The sequence below is a fragment of the Bemisia tabaci genome, chromosome 5 (genome assembly GCF_918797505.1).
Source record: "Bemisia tabaci chromosome 5, PGI_BMITA_v3".
NCBI lineage: Eukaryota > Metazoa > Arthropoda > Insecta > Hemiptera > Aleyrodidae > Bemisia > Bemisia tabaci.
In genome coordinates this window covers 10,644,249-10,659,783 of record NC_092797.1, presented here as the reverse complement: position 1 = coordinate 10,659,783, position 15,535 = coordinate 10,644,249, and the positions used below count along the sequence as shown (strand labels likewise).

At 38.1% G+C, this 15,535-nt stretch overlaps 2 protein-coding genes across 2 annotated transcripts; one reads left to right on the top strand and one right to left on the bottom strand.

Moving 5' to 3' along the window:
- The first annotated feature begins 1,389 nt into the window (after positions 1-1,389).
- Positions 1,390-8,014, top strand: LOC109034534 (UDP-glycosyltransferase UGT5). The gene is made up of 6 exons (XM_019047747.2): positions 1,390-1,852; positions 2,060-2,253; positions 3,302-3,782; positions 5,445-5,676; positions 6,114-6,336; positions 7,677-8,014. Exons 1-6 carry the CDS (start codon positions 1,673-1,675, stop codon positions 7,993-7,995), a joined length of 1,629 nt encoding a protein of 542 aa, XP_018903292.2. The 5' UTR covers positions 1,390-1,672; the 3' UTR covers positions 7,996-8,014.
- A 144-nt stretch (positions 8,015-8,158) lies between these two features.
- Positions 8,159-14,133, bottom strand: LOC109034509 (uncharacterized). The gene is made up of 3 exons (XM_019047708.2): positions 13,574-14,133; positions 11,679-12,204; positions 8,159-10,531 (listed from the first exon to the last, which is right to left on the bottom strand). The coding sequence occupies exons 2-3, from the start codon at positions 12,017-12,019 to the stop codon at positions 10,123-10,125; spliced, it is 750 nt and encodes a 249-aa protein (XP_018903253.2). The 5' UTR covers positions 12,020-12,204; positions 13,574-14,133; the 3' UTR covers positions 8,159-10,122.
- Between the last annotated feature and the right edge of the window lie 1,402 nt (positions 14,134-15,535).

The window sequence follows — 15,535 nt, the reverse complement described above, 5'->3', positions numbered from 1 at the left end:
CAAGATTGTGACCTATATGCATGAGAGTCGATGTTACAAAACAAAGCACTAAATACAATTTGATGACAAAGTTTGGGTGAAAAACACACCAACTATACCGGTAAGCGCAAAAGAAACAAATCTCTTCAGTAATGCTACCGTGTTAAGGAAGAACGCCGTGTTAACATTCGAGAGTTGCCATATTTCCTTCGATGAAATGTTTCTTTTTTAGAAAGGTTATGAATATTTTCCATTGTAATTTTCAGGAGCTTCAGGTGAAATTGCGAACAAAACTATCTGGAAAATTGGAAGGAAAATATGCATGAGTTTACCAGGAGATTCTTGTCTTATCAGAGGAAAGTCGGCAACGCCTGAGGGTTCATACGGCGTTTTTCCATAGTACGGTAAAGTTGTCGTTCGTGATGAACAGTTTTTCATGCTGTATGAAGGGGACCAGGACTCCTCCAAAACTGAGGTGATTGCAAGTAACATTTTCAATGGACCACTAGACAAGGTGCGACTTTCAGCATTCTGATACATGTTTCTTAATCAAACTTCCACGTAAAATACGATGCGCACAGCAAAAATTCCCGAGATCAACTCCTTACAAAGATATTTAATGATTCCTGATGCGTGAATTCAAACCACCCGCTCATTATTATTCAATGCTCTACGTGATTCACGTGGCGCGCTAAACATTATCATGATAGTTTCTGCGATATAAAAATCTGGCAACCTCAGTCTTGACGCTTTGGCTCAGCTATAGCAAATTGCTTATAGTTTGAACGACACGATGGAAAATGAACATTGCTCGATTGAGAAGCTTGCTGAAACCGTTGTAGTGCGCGATTTGACTCACGTAGAGCTTTGAGTTTCTTGTGAGCGGGCAGTTGAAATTCCTCCTAACTAATGTGAGATAAAAACGTTAATATCTTCGTTAGGAGTTAGTTTCAGTAATTTTCGTTGTGCGAGTCGTGTTACACGTGAAATTCTGGTTAAGAAACGTGTATCAGATTGCTCAAATTCGTACTTTGTTTAGTGGTCCATTTTGCTGATAATAATTCTTACCGTGTTTACGAAAGTAGTTGCGCGCACAATAACGGACGATTGCACATGTGAACGTAATTTCGACGACTGCGGATAGCTTTACGGGGGCGGTAACTATTTTGCACTTAATTTTTCAAGTCCCTCCTGGGATAATATTCCTTGTAAACGCTTTTCTTTTAAGTGGGCGGAATTGAGTCAAGAGCACACTCGTGACTACAATTTCAGGTTTCTAAAAAAGGAACATTACGGTGTAATTTTCAAGTGCACCCATATGTTGAGAATATATCATTTGCCTCTTGATTTGCAACAAATTATTAAACTTCCTTTAGCACCTAAGAAAACTAGATAGTACATCGAAAGTAACATCTTCTCAGTGCTCCATAGCTCCCAACGATCGAAATCGAACCCCGGGAAAATTATTAGTTTTTTTACCCTTTAGCTTCCCAGGAACCGCGAGAAAAATGTTAAATACCAAAATTAACGCTCATATTAAATTATAATTTTGTTAAAGTCGTAAGCGAACGGTTTTTTAAGAGAAAATATTGAATTTTTCGTCGAAACCTCTGGTCTGACAAAACTCTGAAAACGGATTACATCGTTTCGTCGAAGTTTTCTGGCAATACAAATTGGGATATTGAGAGAAAACATGATTTTCGCAAAATGCTATCTTTTAATTTTAGGTCTAGTTTGCGGTGCATATTCATATAAAATTTTGGTGTATTACCCCACACCTTCTTATAGCCATCAGCGTGCGATTCTGGCTCTAACCGAGCGGCTGGTCAAAGATGGTCATGAGCTTTTCGTAATCAGTCCAAATGCTGTACCGGTAAGTAATTTTTCATTAATTAATACCTATCCTTTAAATGTATTAGGTATTTTTTTCAATGACGATTTAGCGAGTATAATGGCTTTCAATTAGGATGTTGAATATTGGAGGGGCCAATTTTCATGGCAAATGTGTAACTTTGATGATCCGTAAATAACTGTAAAAAACTTTTTTATTCACCCCATTTTGAATTATTCTACTTATCAGGGACTGTCACATCATGAAAATTACACCTTCGTGGATTTATCATATTCGTATAAGTATTTCTCGGAGGGAGATACAGACGACGCTGTCAATTTACAGAGACCGTGGTCTAAGTGGGAGCTGCCGAAAGTATTCGAACCAAGCTATGAACTGACCAAAAATCAGCTTCGAACCGACAACTTTTTGAGATTCAAACAGTAAGTAATGGAATCCATATTACCAAGCATTTGAAACTTAACACAGTAAATATAGCGCTGAATTACAAAATTGAATTTTTACTTATTCGCCGATTTTCTTACTTTAGCTAAATAGTTTTCGTTTCTTTTGAGTTTAATTCTATTTCAATGGTTCATTCGTCAAATTGTCAAGCTATTTCAAAAGTTTTTCAGTGATAAAAATGCAGACAAAATCTAAAAAAATGTTAAAAAGTGTCAAATGACACACAACATTGGGAAACGCATCCATTTCTCTTATGAATAAATAATTGGACCGGGTTCATCAGAAAGGAACCAACCCGCATAAAGTTGAAACTAGAAAAATAGGTTTGAAGTTTTATTCCTGCATAAGACCCAATGCATAAAGTAAACTTTAAACCCCTCTTTTCACTAACTAATATCTGTTTTTCGAATTCAAGTTTTTGGCAGGAGAAAATATACGACTAGTGGAACTCAAATACATTCTTAACTCAATTTTGTAAAAAAATTTGGGTTGGTTCCTTTCTGATAAACTCGGTCCAATTGGAGTATACCCACAGTATTATGTGACAGTGGTGGGGCGTGAATGATTGATCATCGATATTTCCCCATTTAAAGCTATATGCGCTGCCTCCACTCGTCAAAATGGCGTCAAAATGGAAGCTCAAATTGAATCGATTTCAACGATTAGTGGCTCAAAGTCGGGACTTGATGCGATTGATGAGTGTTGCAACTCAAAATAGAGTGGCGCGACTCTTTTTTGATCAACAATCGCGAACGGATCGTACTTATCGATTCACTTTGAACTTCCATTTTGACGCCATCATGACGAGTGGACACAGGGCTAACATACGAGATCGATCATTAAGGTGTTCGGTGCGAACACCCTGTTTATCGATCCTTTTCCATAGGTTTAAATGACAGCTAGATCAATCGATAAATTGCAAAGCACGCCACGCCACTGATGTGATTGACGACAATACACATTCTTGAGCAGTAGGGTATAGTAGGAAGTCGAATCGAGCTTTAGAATAACACTTTCCGGTTTCAGGTTTGTACGGTCAAACCACATTAAATTTGACTTGGTTATCGGGGAGTCCTTTTATACCCCCTACACATGCGGACTAACACGAATCCTCACCGGTGCCGCACCGATCATCACAATGATAACACTGACCGCAGATTATTCCTCGGAGGATAATTTGGGGAGTATAACCCATCTGTCCTACGTGCCGTCCCATTTCGACCACTACGGATACACGTCCAGGATGACCTTATGGCAGAAAATAGAAAACTGGTTTTCTGATTACTACCTCGTTTCCGGATTCAAGGAGAGGATGGAATCAGCGGCCAGGAGCTATTTCAGCGAGACTCACGGTTCTGAAAGTGAAAAACTGCTGGATGGGTGCTGGAAAAACATAAGTCTTGCCCTGGTCACCTCTAACCCTTTGTACTTTTACCCGAGGGCTTTGGGTCCGAATGTCATCGAGGTTGGACCGCTGCACATTAAAAGCCCTCAAAAACTTCCAAAGGTATTACATTTGGTTGATACGGTTTTTTTTTTCAATATGCCTTCAGCTGCGTCCGCAGCAATTGTTTTTACGAATACGTTGCGTCTGCTGATTACAGCTCATTGCATACTTTACTCTCTGAACGCGATTATGTGCGAAAGCAATTCGCCTTCAGCTGCGTCCGCAGCAATTGTTGTTACGAATGTGAGTGCTAATCTCAGCCCACTACATACTTGACTTTCTGAACGCATCTTATGTGTAAAATTAGAGCACCCTGTTGGTGGACAACAGGATTGATATTGAATGAATCGTTTAGTCCCAACTTCGTTCAGTCTCCAACAGATTGCTCTATACTAGTGCTTATAAAACGCTTTCAGGGAGTCGAGTATGTAATGGGCCAAAATTAGCATCCAAAACATATTCATAACAAATTGCTGCAGACGCCGTTGAAGGCGAACTGTTCACTTGAAAAAACAGTATGATAGGAAGTCTGCATGCAGCCAGAAACGAGAGGGTATACATTCGATAGGCATAGATCAAACGAAAAATAAAAACGTGAATCCATCGACACCTATTCAATAGACAAATACATAAAAAAGCGAATGAAAATCAGTAGAACACTTGCATTTACTTTGAAAATGTCAAATTCCTATTTTTCGAAAATAGAATCAATTAAGATTTTGATTTTTAGTGATTTTACGTCTACGCGTGCCATAAATTCGACCGCTGCCAACCGTCTTTGGGTACATTTTTATCTTAATTTTTGGGGCTTGAAGACCATTGTGAACTGCGCAGAGATTGTGAACAGTTAATTGTAAATTGATGAGATTGCTTCCTTAGAGAATCCTAATTCATCTTTGACAGCTTTCTGAACTTAAAATTAAAAAGTGCTGTGAGACTTCAATGGCTTCTGCTTTGCAATAAACGATTTCATGGTATGGAAAAAAACATGACTTTTGGTCATATAAGCGACAAATTTAGCTATTTTATACTAAAAAAACTTAAGTGAGGCTTAACATTTTCAAATATTTTCTGGCTTTCTCCTGAGTTTTATTCACGAAAAGAGATAAAACATGGTGTCTTCAATTGCAACGCCCCTTGATGGGAACGCCTGCTTCAAACTATTCGTTCCTAAGGGATAGGCGTGTTGCATGTAAATAACTGAAGGAGTTGTAACTATTTTTGCCTTATTAGCTGTGCACAGGGACCACTAAAATCTCTTTTTTAAGGAATTAATTAAATTTTCCATATTTTTGAACGATCTTAATTTTTATAAAAACAGCCGGAATTTTTTAAAACGTTTTGAAATAGCATGGAGGGTAATCAATTAATTTTAATTTAATGAAGAAAAGAAGAAATCTACAGAATTTTTCATTTTTAAAAATTGTAATATCAGAAACAGTCATTCCTTAGAACCGGCCCTCTAAAGTTGAAGATGGTGGGTTGAGTAGTTAATTTTTACCGATTTTTGCACCAAAAACTCTCATATTACGTGCTGGTAACTGATGGTAAAATATTGAGTTATTTCCCTAATTTATTTTTCTCTTCCCAAACTCTGATACTTCGATTCAAAATGTTTCTCCGTCCTTGGCTCCCGTTTCGTGGATGATCACATACATATAATCTATAATATTTATGTAGATACATGTTTGATTTTAGAATAAAATAATGTTTTCTTTCTAGAATTTACAAACTTGGCTGGATGGAGCAGAGAAAGGAGCAATCTATTTTAGTCTTGGAAGCAACATGAAGAGTAAATCTTTAGCCGGAGATGTACGAGCAAATTTTTTGAAATTTTTCAAAGAACTACCGCCAGGATACCGAGTGCTTTGGAAGTGGGAACTAGATGGAGAAATTCCAGGCCAATCGGAGAATATTCTTGCCCAAAAGTGGTTTCCACAAGATAGTGTATTAGGTAATATTCTAAGATGAGAATTATGCACGTATGCATTCTTTGGATTTTCGGACCGTTGCTTGAAACTAATCAAGTTTTCCTTCTGGGTCACGGAATGAAAAAAGTACAGAAATCAAATAAGTCAATTTCACTATCACAATCTTGGTTGTTTTTGAAGGCTTATCAGAGTGTTTAGGTATGAATCTTACAGGGAAAATATGTGTATTAAGGAAATTAATTTTGCTTTTGAAATGAAATTGAGACTATAGTGAACAACAAGGGGCCCAGCTTATTTTAATGTAGAATTTTGAAAATGACCACCCTTGCTACGATGAATCTTTCCGACGCGTGCAACATTTTCACTTTGCACATATAAAGGAGAATTGAAATGTCTTTCCATAAGTGTTCGATTCACAGAAATTTTAAGTTTAACACAAGTCTTTCCTTCTCTTCCTCAGCTCATCCGAATGTAAAAGTCTTCATTATGCAAGGTGGAGTTCAAAGTTTCCAGGAAGCAGTTCACTTTGGTGTTCCAATAATCGGAATCCCTTGGTATGGTGATCAGTACATCAACACCGCAAAAATGGTGGACGCCGAAATCGGTGTCAGATTGCTGCCGAAAGAGCTTCACTCATACGATAAAATCAAATCAGCCCTTAATACTGTGCTGTATGATGGAAAGTAAGCAATCATTGGACCGAAAGGATTATTTTTAGATTAACTCATCGAAAAAAGGAAAACAAAAATTTAAAAATGAAAAAAAGTTTGGTCATTTTGCAATTAAGAGCAATGAATTCCAGCTCATTTTAGAAACAACGTATGTGCCATTGGTTTCCATATGCAGATAAATGCTTTTACAAATGTGGCGGATACTGCAGCTCCTAATTGCAAAATGAAGTCCTTTAGTAAGTGCGGTGTTCTATATCGTCTGCACTATGGAATTCATATTGCCGTGCTCTTGGTTATAGGAACTGTATCCTTAATTCATGCAACCAAGATTTTTCTGTAGTTACGTTCAGTTTGAAAGCTAGGGCACGGTTCCTACACTGTGAAAATATTTTTTTTAGTTAGACTCTATATAAGGGGATTTGTGGACAAGGTGCATAAATGCAGTTTTTGGAAAAATCTAGATATTAATGATTTCAAATTAAACTAGTCTTAACGCATTTAAGGTGTATTCTGTGAGAAGGTTGCTCCTATTCGCCAATTTTTAAGCATCAAAAAGTCAGTTAGAGCTTTACTTCTGCCTTAAGGATCCACGTAATCTTGAAACTTCAAACACGTCTTTATCGAGATTGCAGAAACTGCACTTATGCGCCTTGTATCACTACAAACCCGTCTGACAAAATCTGGACGAAAAAGCACTATTTTTCGTTAAAATTTTCACCAATAGGGCAGGATTTGTTCTGAAATTCCAAGGAAATTTTAACAGTCTCTCTTATTGTAGGAAAGTGAACAAGAAATACGGGTATAGGTACTTCGGAGATGTGATGCTAGAAGATGTAAGGGGTGTTTTGGGCATGTTTTTTTGGATTCTTCCCTGTGCGAAGAAAGACATAAAGACAAAGGGTTAGTTCCAACGCACGGACGTTGGAGATCCTTCACCATAGGAACCGTTTAATTTTTACTAGAACATACTTGAATTATCATTTAAGATATATAATAACATCATTACCTTTTGACGTAAGAACGGAATGAATCACTAAAAAATACACAAAGAATCTATAATAATTAATAGTATCAGCTGTTTTGGCACGGCATTCTATCATACAGTAATGTATTGGGTTCATTTTGAATAGTGAATGGGTACGAAGGAGAAGGTTCCCAAATAGCTTAGAACAAGATTTTTTGCCACTACGCTTAGTGTTGTGAACGCTCAAAATAGAGAGATATTAAAAACTAGCCTCCTTGACAAAATCTAAGTTGTTTGGCCATTCGTTACTTCTTTAAGTGTACTCTCTGCCCACAATATACGTTTAATAATTTTTTCAAAAAAACAAATTTTACTTTCTCTCCGGCAGGTATTTAACAAATATGAAAAGGCATTCAAGGATATCCCACGATTTTACATCTCGAGGCATGGACCAAGCCGTCTTCTGGGTGAATCACGTGGCGAAACATGGTGGAGCATCTCATTTGCGGCCGGCAACTGCTGATACCACTCTATTCCAGTATTTCTGCTTGGATATTTTATCTGTGATAATAGTTTTTAGTTTCTCAGTTCTACTTACTTTGTATTATTTGTGTAAAGCAGCATTTTCATTCGCCCTCTGTAAACTGGAATCGAAACTGAAATCCTCAGAGAGGAGAGCAGGTTCATTTTCGCACAAAAATAAATAAAGTAAATTCTGAAGTAAACGTATGTGTATGTCCATTAATTGCCCATTTAATATCAGTTTCCATCGATTTTAGAGATTGAAAAAGAATATAATATCCGAGAGAAATGGAATATCAACGTACTTAGAGGATTTAATAATATCCTTAACGACGCTGAGTTCAGTTCAATCTTTTATAGCATTAGTATGTAATGATTTTACCATCGTTCTGCCAAAATAAATCTAATTAACAATTGAAATCAACATTGCACGGACTTTTTGTTTGTATCTCTTTGTATTTTGAAGCACCCGATTGCGCTTTTATCAATACCCCCTCTCGCCTCCTCTCTGCCACTGGGACCACCGTATGATGCAAAAAACTGTGTATTCACGAGATAACTAAGTCGCGAGAATAGAGTTAAGACGAGGAATCGGGGGAATTCATAGAAGACACTTTTATTTTGAAAAATATTGACCCTGAATTTAGACCAGCACCACGCGAATAAATATTATGGGTTGAAAAAGTAATTTACAACGAATTACACTAACAACTCTAAAATTCAAAGTATACTGCGTCGTATGTACCAAAAATGTGTCCATTCACGGGAAAAAGGACCTTAGTCTACAAAAATTGGAAAATCCGAGGCGAAGTTTTTCATCGAAATCTCAAAATCAGATCTTAAGATCCCCTTCGGTAAATGTCGCTACACAGAGAATTTTGCCTCCGTCAAATAAAGTTCACTTTTGGTGGATAATCACTTGCGCATAGACCATTGATCCAGTGATGGTCCCTATGTATCGCTGTAATAAAGCTAGTGATGATTGCGTGATGATGACATGAAATGCTATGTTTCATCTCCATAATTTACAAACTTGGCTGGATGGAGCGGATAAAGGGAAATTTATTTCAGTCTTGGAAGCAACGTAAAAAGTAAATCTCTTCCTGCGGATGTGCGAGAAAATTTTTCGAACTCGATTTGATTATCATCAGAACTTTTTATTACTAGAACTTTTTTTCGTTTGTTCTATTTTCTTTTAATATAACCGTGAAAAAAAATTATGCATCGTCAGAGTTTCTGAATTGTTATAATTAGAATACATATTTTCCCTTCAATTATGGTAAATACTGGAGTAGAAATGTCAAGAATGATGACACGCAGTCCTACAGCATTCCTACAGTCTTGAAGGTCCTAATATGCGTTTCACGCCAACTGATCGACTGCACTGCGTTTGATGCAATGCGAGAAGTATTCATGCAGTTTTGTAGGCACTAATATGGGCTGTGCGCCGACCGCACTGTTTGGCGCAATGCGTGAAGTATTCCTAAAGTCTTGCAGGTGCTAATATACATATGACGCTGATCATTGTTCATGTTTTCAATATAGAAATAAAATAAAATTTAATACTTGTTAAATACAAATTTCATGAGATATAGCTTCTAACTATACATATAGGGGTAACCCAGTTCAATAAAGTTTTAGACTAAATAAAATAAAATTTGATAGTTTACATTAAATACGCGCAGTATCTAAGTGACAAGCGGGTCAGTCAAAGACAAACAACGGGCTGATTGTTGAAATTTATAGACAAAGCAATAGACAAAGAAGACATAGGTAGTATGAAGCGATCCTATTGGTTGAAATGGTTGATTCCCAGACTTCGGGAGAAAATGATGGACTAACTACAGGGTTTTTTGTGAGTTGTCGTTAGTTCTGCCGTGCTAAAAAGAACGCCGTATGAACATTCGAGTGTTGCCAAATTTCCATCAATAAAACATGTATTTTTGACTCAATTTAAGCATATATTCCCTAGAAATTTTCAGATAGTTTAGATTAAATTGCGTGCCAAATTGTCTAAAAATTTTGAGGGAAAAATATTTACAGTTTTCCCAGTAAATTCGGGTTTCCCCGAGGGAAACTCTGCAACGTCTGCAGGCTCATACGGCGCTCTTCTTTAGCACGGCAGAGTTAGTCTACTACCTACTTTCTTTGTCCATCGCAACCACCCGCCTCAACCAATAGGATCCCTCCATTCCATATCCCTCTTGTCTTCCTGGTCTATAGCTTTGTCGACCAATTTCAACAATCAGCCCTCAGGATAAATCTGCTGGTCTTTTTACCCCTCCCAATGTTCCTCTACTAAGCTCCTTTTCTCACTTTCTATATCCATGTCGAGAATATTTCCGCGGACTCTGTGTGGTTCTTTCTCTAGGAGAGTTATTCCCACTCCGTCTCTTTTCCTCCTCTCGTCCCACGTCTCTCCTCCCTCTCCCTCTATTGCCCCTGGGGCGGGGACTGGATCCACCGCTGCTCGATGCATCCCAGTCACTGAAGGAGCCGCCTGAATAGGGGGACTGATTTTCGTAAACTCCAGAAAATTGGTTCCGAATGTCTTTTGAGAACTGATTGCCATAAGCTCTCGGCAGGTCCCATATATTCTCCACGTTCCTTCCATACCCACCCGGAGAGCTCCGACTAGGTTGTAAAGCCGCGAGCGTCCTGTCTGCTGATTTCATGATGGCCTGCCCAGCATTCGCATAGTCTTCTTGTTGTCCATTTATCCTTCAGAAATTAAAATCATTAAACATTATGCTCTGAGGAGAGATATATACATTTTACATGCAGGATATGTAAAGTTTACGCATTGGGTACTTGTTCTTGTCTATCTGTTTGGTTCAAAAATTGGATTTCCATATTTCGATCGAAAACGCTTCCTCTATACGAAAGAATAAGTTAAAAGCGAATTAGTCTATTTTTGTGTCAATCGAGGGCTTTTTGCGTTTGATCTGGCTTCTTCGTATCCTGATTATGACAAAATAGGATTTTCACAGCTTTACCTTGAAATCATGTTTGCTGAACCTACAAATTCAAATCACCGCAGCTCCGGTTTTTTTTTTTTTAACATTTTCCAGCGTTTTACGTGCAGAAATGTTTAGTGCGGTACCCCAAGTTTTGGTATCAAGAACTCAATTTTAAGTTTTTGTGGGCTGCAGTTTCTTACAGGTGGAGGGTTGAATTCGTAGCCTGATTTTTCGGCCAATCCGAAGCCTCGGTCACACACTCGAATCAGTTCTTCGAATGCAAGATGTTCTGTGCTCAGAGCGCCTCTTCATTATAAAAAGGCAAAAAAAAGGCGATGGCATTAGAAAGGCAAAATGCATTTTCCGCCCATCTTCCATTGGAAATACCTACATGAAAATGTTGATTAACAACCCTAAGTGTTGAAAAATTGTGTAGCTTGTCTTGTACGGTTAGTAATTGTGCATCTCTAGGTGCTAAAATAACTGCCTGGGGAGGAAGTTACTTTAGCATTTACGTGACGTCTAATTGACAGCACGATGCACGCCGTTCAATTTTACAACAAAAAGAATGTTGCATCAACATTTCCTCTTTGTTGATTTGACCTACGTAGTTATGTTGTAAATCATATGGATCGCATTTAGCAAAAAGGAACCTTCGCAATTACAGTGTTTTTAAAATCGTGCAACTTTTTCTTCCCTTTTAAAAATACTTAATATATGTACAGTGTTAAAATCTACACATTTTTTTCCCTTTGAAATTATCAATTATTTGGTTGAAACCAAAAACTATTTGCTATTCTGGGAGACTTGTTAGATCATTAGGAAGAACCAACATTTTTACAACACTGTAAATGCGCTGGTTCCTTTTTGCTAAATGTGATCCATATGAAGTCTTGCTTGTGTGTTACCTTCTCCTCTTATTCTTGAAGAATTTTTTCTCATTCTCATCCATTTCCCAGCCAATAGGGAGGTTGGTGTACCAATAGCTTCCGTCCTCCCCTATCTGGTAAGTAGGCTCATATAAATGTCCCACATCCTCAGAAACCAAATTCCTGTTCACGTAAGCCTTATTCTCATGGACCACGATATCTGCAGGACCACGACTGACCACGCTCGCAATCACAGTTCCATCGTTGTAATCGACAGTGTGCCAAGATGACGAGCGACCCGGAGATTTTTTCTGAGTGGTTGCACGATTCATAGTTTTCCTAACCCCGTTTTCGTCCGTTGAATACGAGCTGCTCGTCATCGTGCTTGAGCTCCAGCTCTGCGAGTTTTTGGATAGCCCGCGTTTTTGAAGGGTATTTGGTCGTCTTGCTCCTCACTGTCCGTGGCGATCATCTGGATATTAGTTTCTGGCCTGTCAATCGTAACCGGAGCAATGGTGTCTGGGGCTGCTTGGTGGTCGGAACCGATGACTAAGGCTAGACCCGTCTGAGCAGAATGGGAAAGAATAACGTTCTTTTCAAAATATGGAATAAGTGATCATGAAGTACTGAGTCTCATAATCAGTTGAGCTCAACTCTTTCGGGTTTCCTCAGAGACAGTTGTCAACTTGTTACATTCATTTGTTCACTAGGAATTAATTTCAAGTGTAAGGAGAACAAATTAATGTTGGCCTCAATTGTTTCCCGCCATATTCTCGCACTTAAATTTTTTCCCATGTATGTATGGCATTTTATTACAGCGGATCAGGTTAACCACAGAAATAATATATCACATGTACGTGAAAAAAAAGTTGTATGCACTAGAATACAATCAATGAGCCCTGTCATTTCGTTTTGGGTAAAATTGCCAATGTGGTTTACTTATTATCTTCCAATGGAAGTTGCCGTCTTGGGGAAATTTTTCCTGGCGTTGCAAAAGCCAGACACCGATTAAGATTGGGGATGATCAAAATTGGACGAATTTCTATCAAACGGAACTAAGCGCCATAGGGGGAGGAAGCGAGAGGGGGGCTTGGATTGGCGCGTGTTGCAGAATGCGATGCTCGTTCCGTCCTATACTCGTAATGCTTTTCCATGGCGCTTAGTTCCGTTTGACAGAACGTGCTATCCGGGATTCTAAAATCCTCAAATGGAACTCAATTTGGCGCTTAGTTCCGTTTGACAGAAACACGTCCAATTCATAGGATATCGGCAATATAACTCCATGACGTCTTGCATATGGAAAGCATCTATGCTATGCTGTTAATTTGTTCTAAAATTATTGATGATGGTACACCCCTTTATTTGAAGGCGTTACGTGCCTTTGACAGCCTCTAATGGATCAAAAAGTTACATACATCGCGAATGACAATGAATAGGCTTCCAGATTGACGAGACGAAATTAGGATAAAAATCTAGAGAAGATCTTATAAAAATAGAGAAAAATTGCCTCGTTATCAAGCAATAAACAACGAAGCCATCATTGCTGATCCCTCATTCTATTGAGACGAAAATTCGTTACAAATTTACACTTAAAAACGTTGATTGGTCGTAGGAACGGGTGATGACGTGAGCAACCTTGGTCTCCTATTTTATTTCGACAAAAAAGACACACAAAATATTTTGAATTTTCCAATAATAAATATTTAAATCTTCTTTCAATGAAAAGATATGGAGATGTTTTATGATTCAATGAGATTTTGCTCGCAGTGAAATGAATAACTAAATATGCTACCATATGCTATCGAAACTAGTGAAATTAAATCTAAAAGTCATTACGATAAAAGTATCGGTTTGATATCATACTTAACAAGTTTTCAAGGAGCAATTTACTGTTGTAAGAGCTGCAGATTATATCGATAAAAATTATATCTTACCCAAAAAATTGCCAGAAAAGCGTAGTGACACACATTGTGCAATTCACTGTGAGTGCACATGTTTTCTTCGGATTTCTATCACGGACTGAAAACTGCACAATCTGTGTTCGGCCTCGCTATGTCGTTGGCTTCACTTCTCAAGCAGGTGCGCTAACATGCCACTAACAGTGTGACATGCGCCCAAATTAACTTCCGTTTTTTTCCAGCGACATTTTTGGGCAATTAAACCATGACTGCCGTGACAAAATCGTAATAAGTCACGCCTGGGATTTCAAATGATTGCGTTTCAAGAGGCGCCTAGGCGCGTGCAAAGGATGATTATCTCACCGCAAAAGCTGCGAATGACGTGTTTTGAGCGGCCGTTCATTTTTAAGGCCTGGTTACACGCTCAAATTTCCGTCAAATTCCGATCAAAATGATGACCAAGATGGCGGTCGAGAGTTATCTAGACTGATGAGTAAAATTAATTAAAACAGCGTGTTGATTGAAATAAGCATGAAATATGCACGGTTGTGTGGAAATCAGATGAAGGATGAGCCCCACAGATCCATCATCTACCATCAAATTTTTGCAGGCCGCAGAAATTTAATGGTAGATGGTGCGCACCAGTAACCATTTGATCAGAAATTGATGGAAATTTGAGCTTGCAACCAGCACATTATGGCGAGCAAGTTATACCGATGAGAACGTTTACGTATGTAAAAAAAACCCGAAAAATGACTTGTTTTCAAAAATAGCTGTAATATCTATTACCAGAACGTCACCCTATTTTCAAAAAAATTAATTCCATCAAAAATTAGACGCTCTTTTAGTAATACAAACGCGAAAATAACTATGTAAGAATTTTCATGGAATATAATTGTGCGAACATAACTTGGATTTGCTCAGAATGATATCACTTGTTTTCGGTTCGATTTGTTTCTCATATTCTTAATTTGGTGGCACAATTTTACATGCGATTGTTTTTAGTGGCATTCGAACTCATTAAAATATAACTATGGTTTCCAAAAAGGCATGCAGTTAGTCGTGTAAATTCATTGAATTTACATTTACGGATGGATTCATTATCATACTAAATTTATACATATTGGCTTTTTTTCTTACAGCTAAAAGTTACATGGATTAAAGTCGTTTCAGTGGAGTTTCTGTACCTATGGTTTCCCATGATCATAGAACAACTGAGGGCTTCAAATGTCGGAACATACCTAAAATTCTACAAAAGTGAAAGAAACATTGGCGGATCTAGCGAATCGGCAACATTGCCTTCTCCCCAATTAAACCTATATGGAAATGTATCGATCCTTGGAGGGGCCAAGTGCTCCGACAGGAATCGATTATTTAGCATAGGTTTAAATGGAGGAAATCCGGCGTTGCCAAATTACTGGATCCGCCTCTGGGAAGAAAAGACAATGAACATTAGAATCTGTATAGGTACTCCAAATATATGAACGTAGATTTCACAATTAATTTCCGCAGCAATTATCTTTAGACTAGGAGTCCCTTACATATACCTGTTCAAACAATTACGCAGCACCTGAGATTGTTCAACTCGTGAAATTGCTCAGCACACGAATTATCACATAGATAAATGAACTGCATTTTGCAATTAGGAACTACAATTTCTAGATCATGCATAGAATCACCTACCCGCAAAGGGAAACTAAAGGCACATGTGCTGTTTCTGAATTGAGTCAGATAGTGTAGTTCCTAATTGCAAGATGTAAGTCCGAACGTTTGAATCAATACGCGGTGTAAAACGCGGATCTTAACGTGAGGTTGCTCAACACGCATATTAACATGCTCAGTAGCGGGGCGTGCATTGCGATACATCGATTGATCTGCCATTTAAACCTGGGGAAAAAGATCGATAAACTTGGTGTTTGCAACGAACTTTTTAATAATCGATTCTTTGCCACAGCTTCAAATAGGGAAATATCGATCATCGATCATTAACGCCTCGCC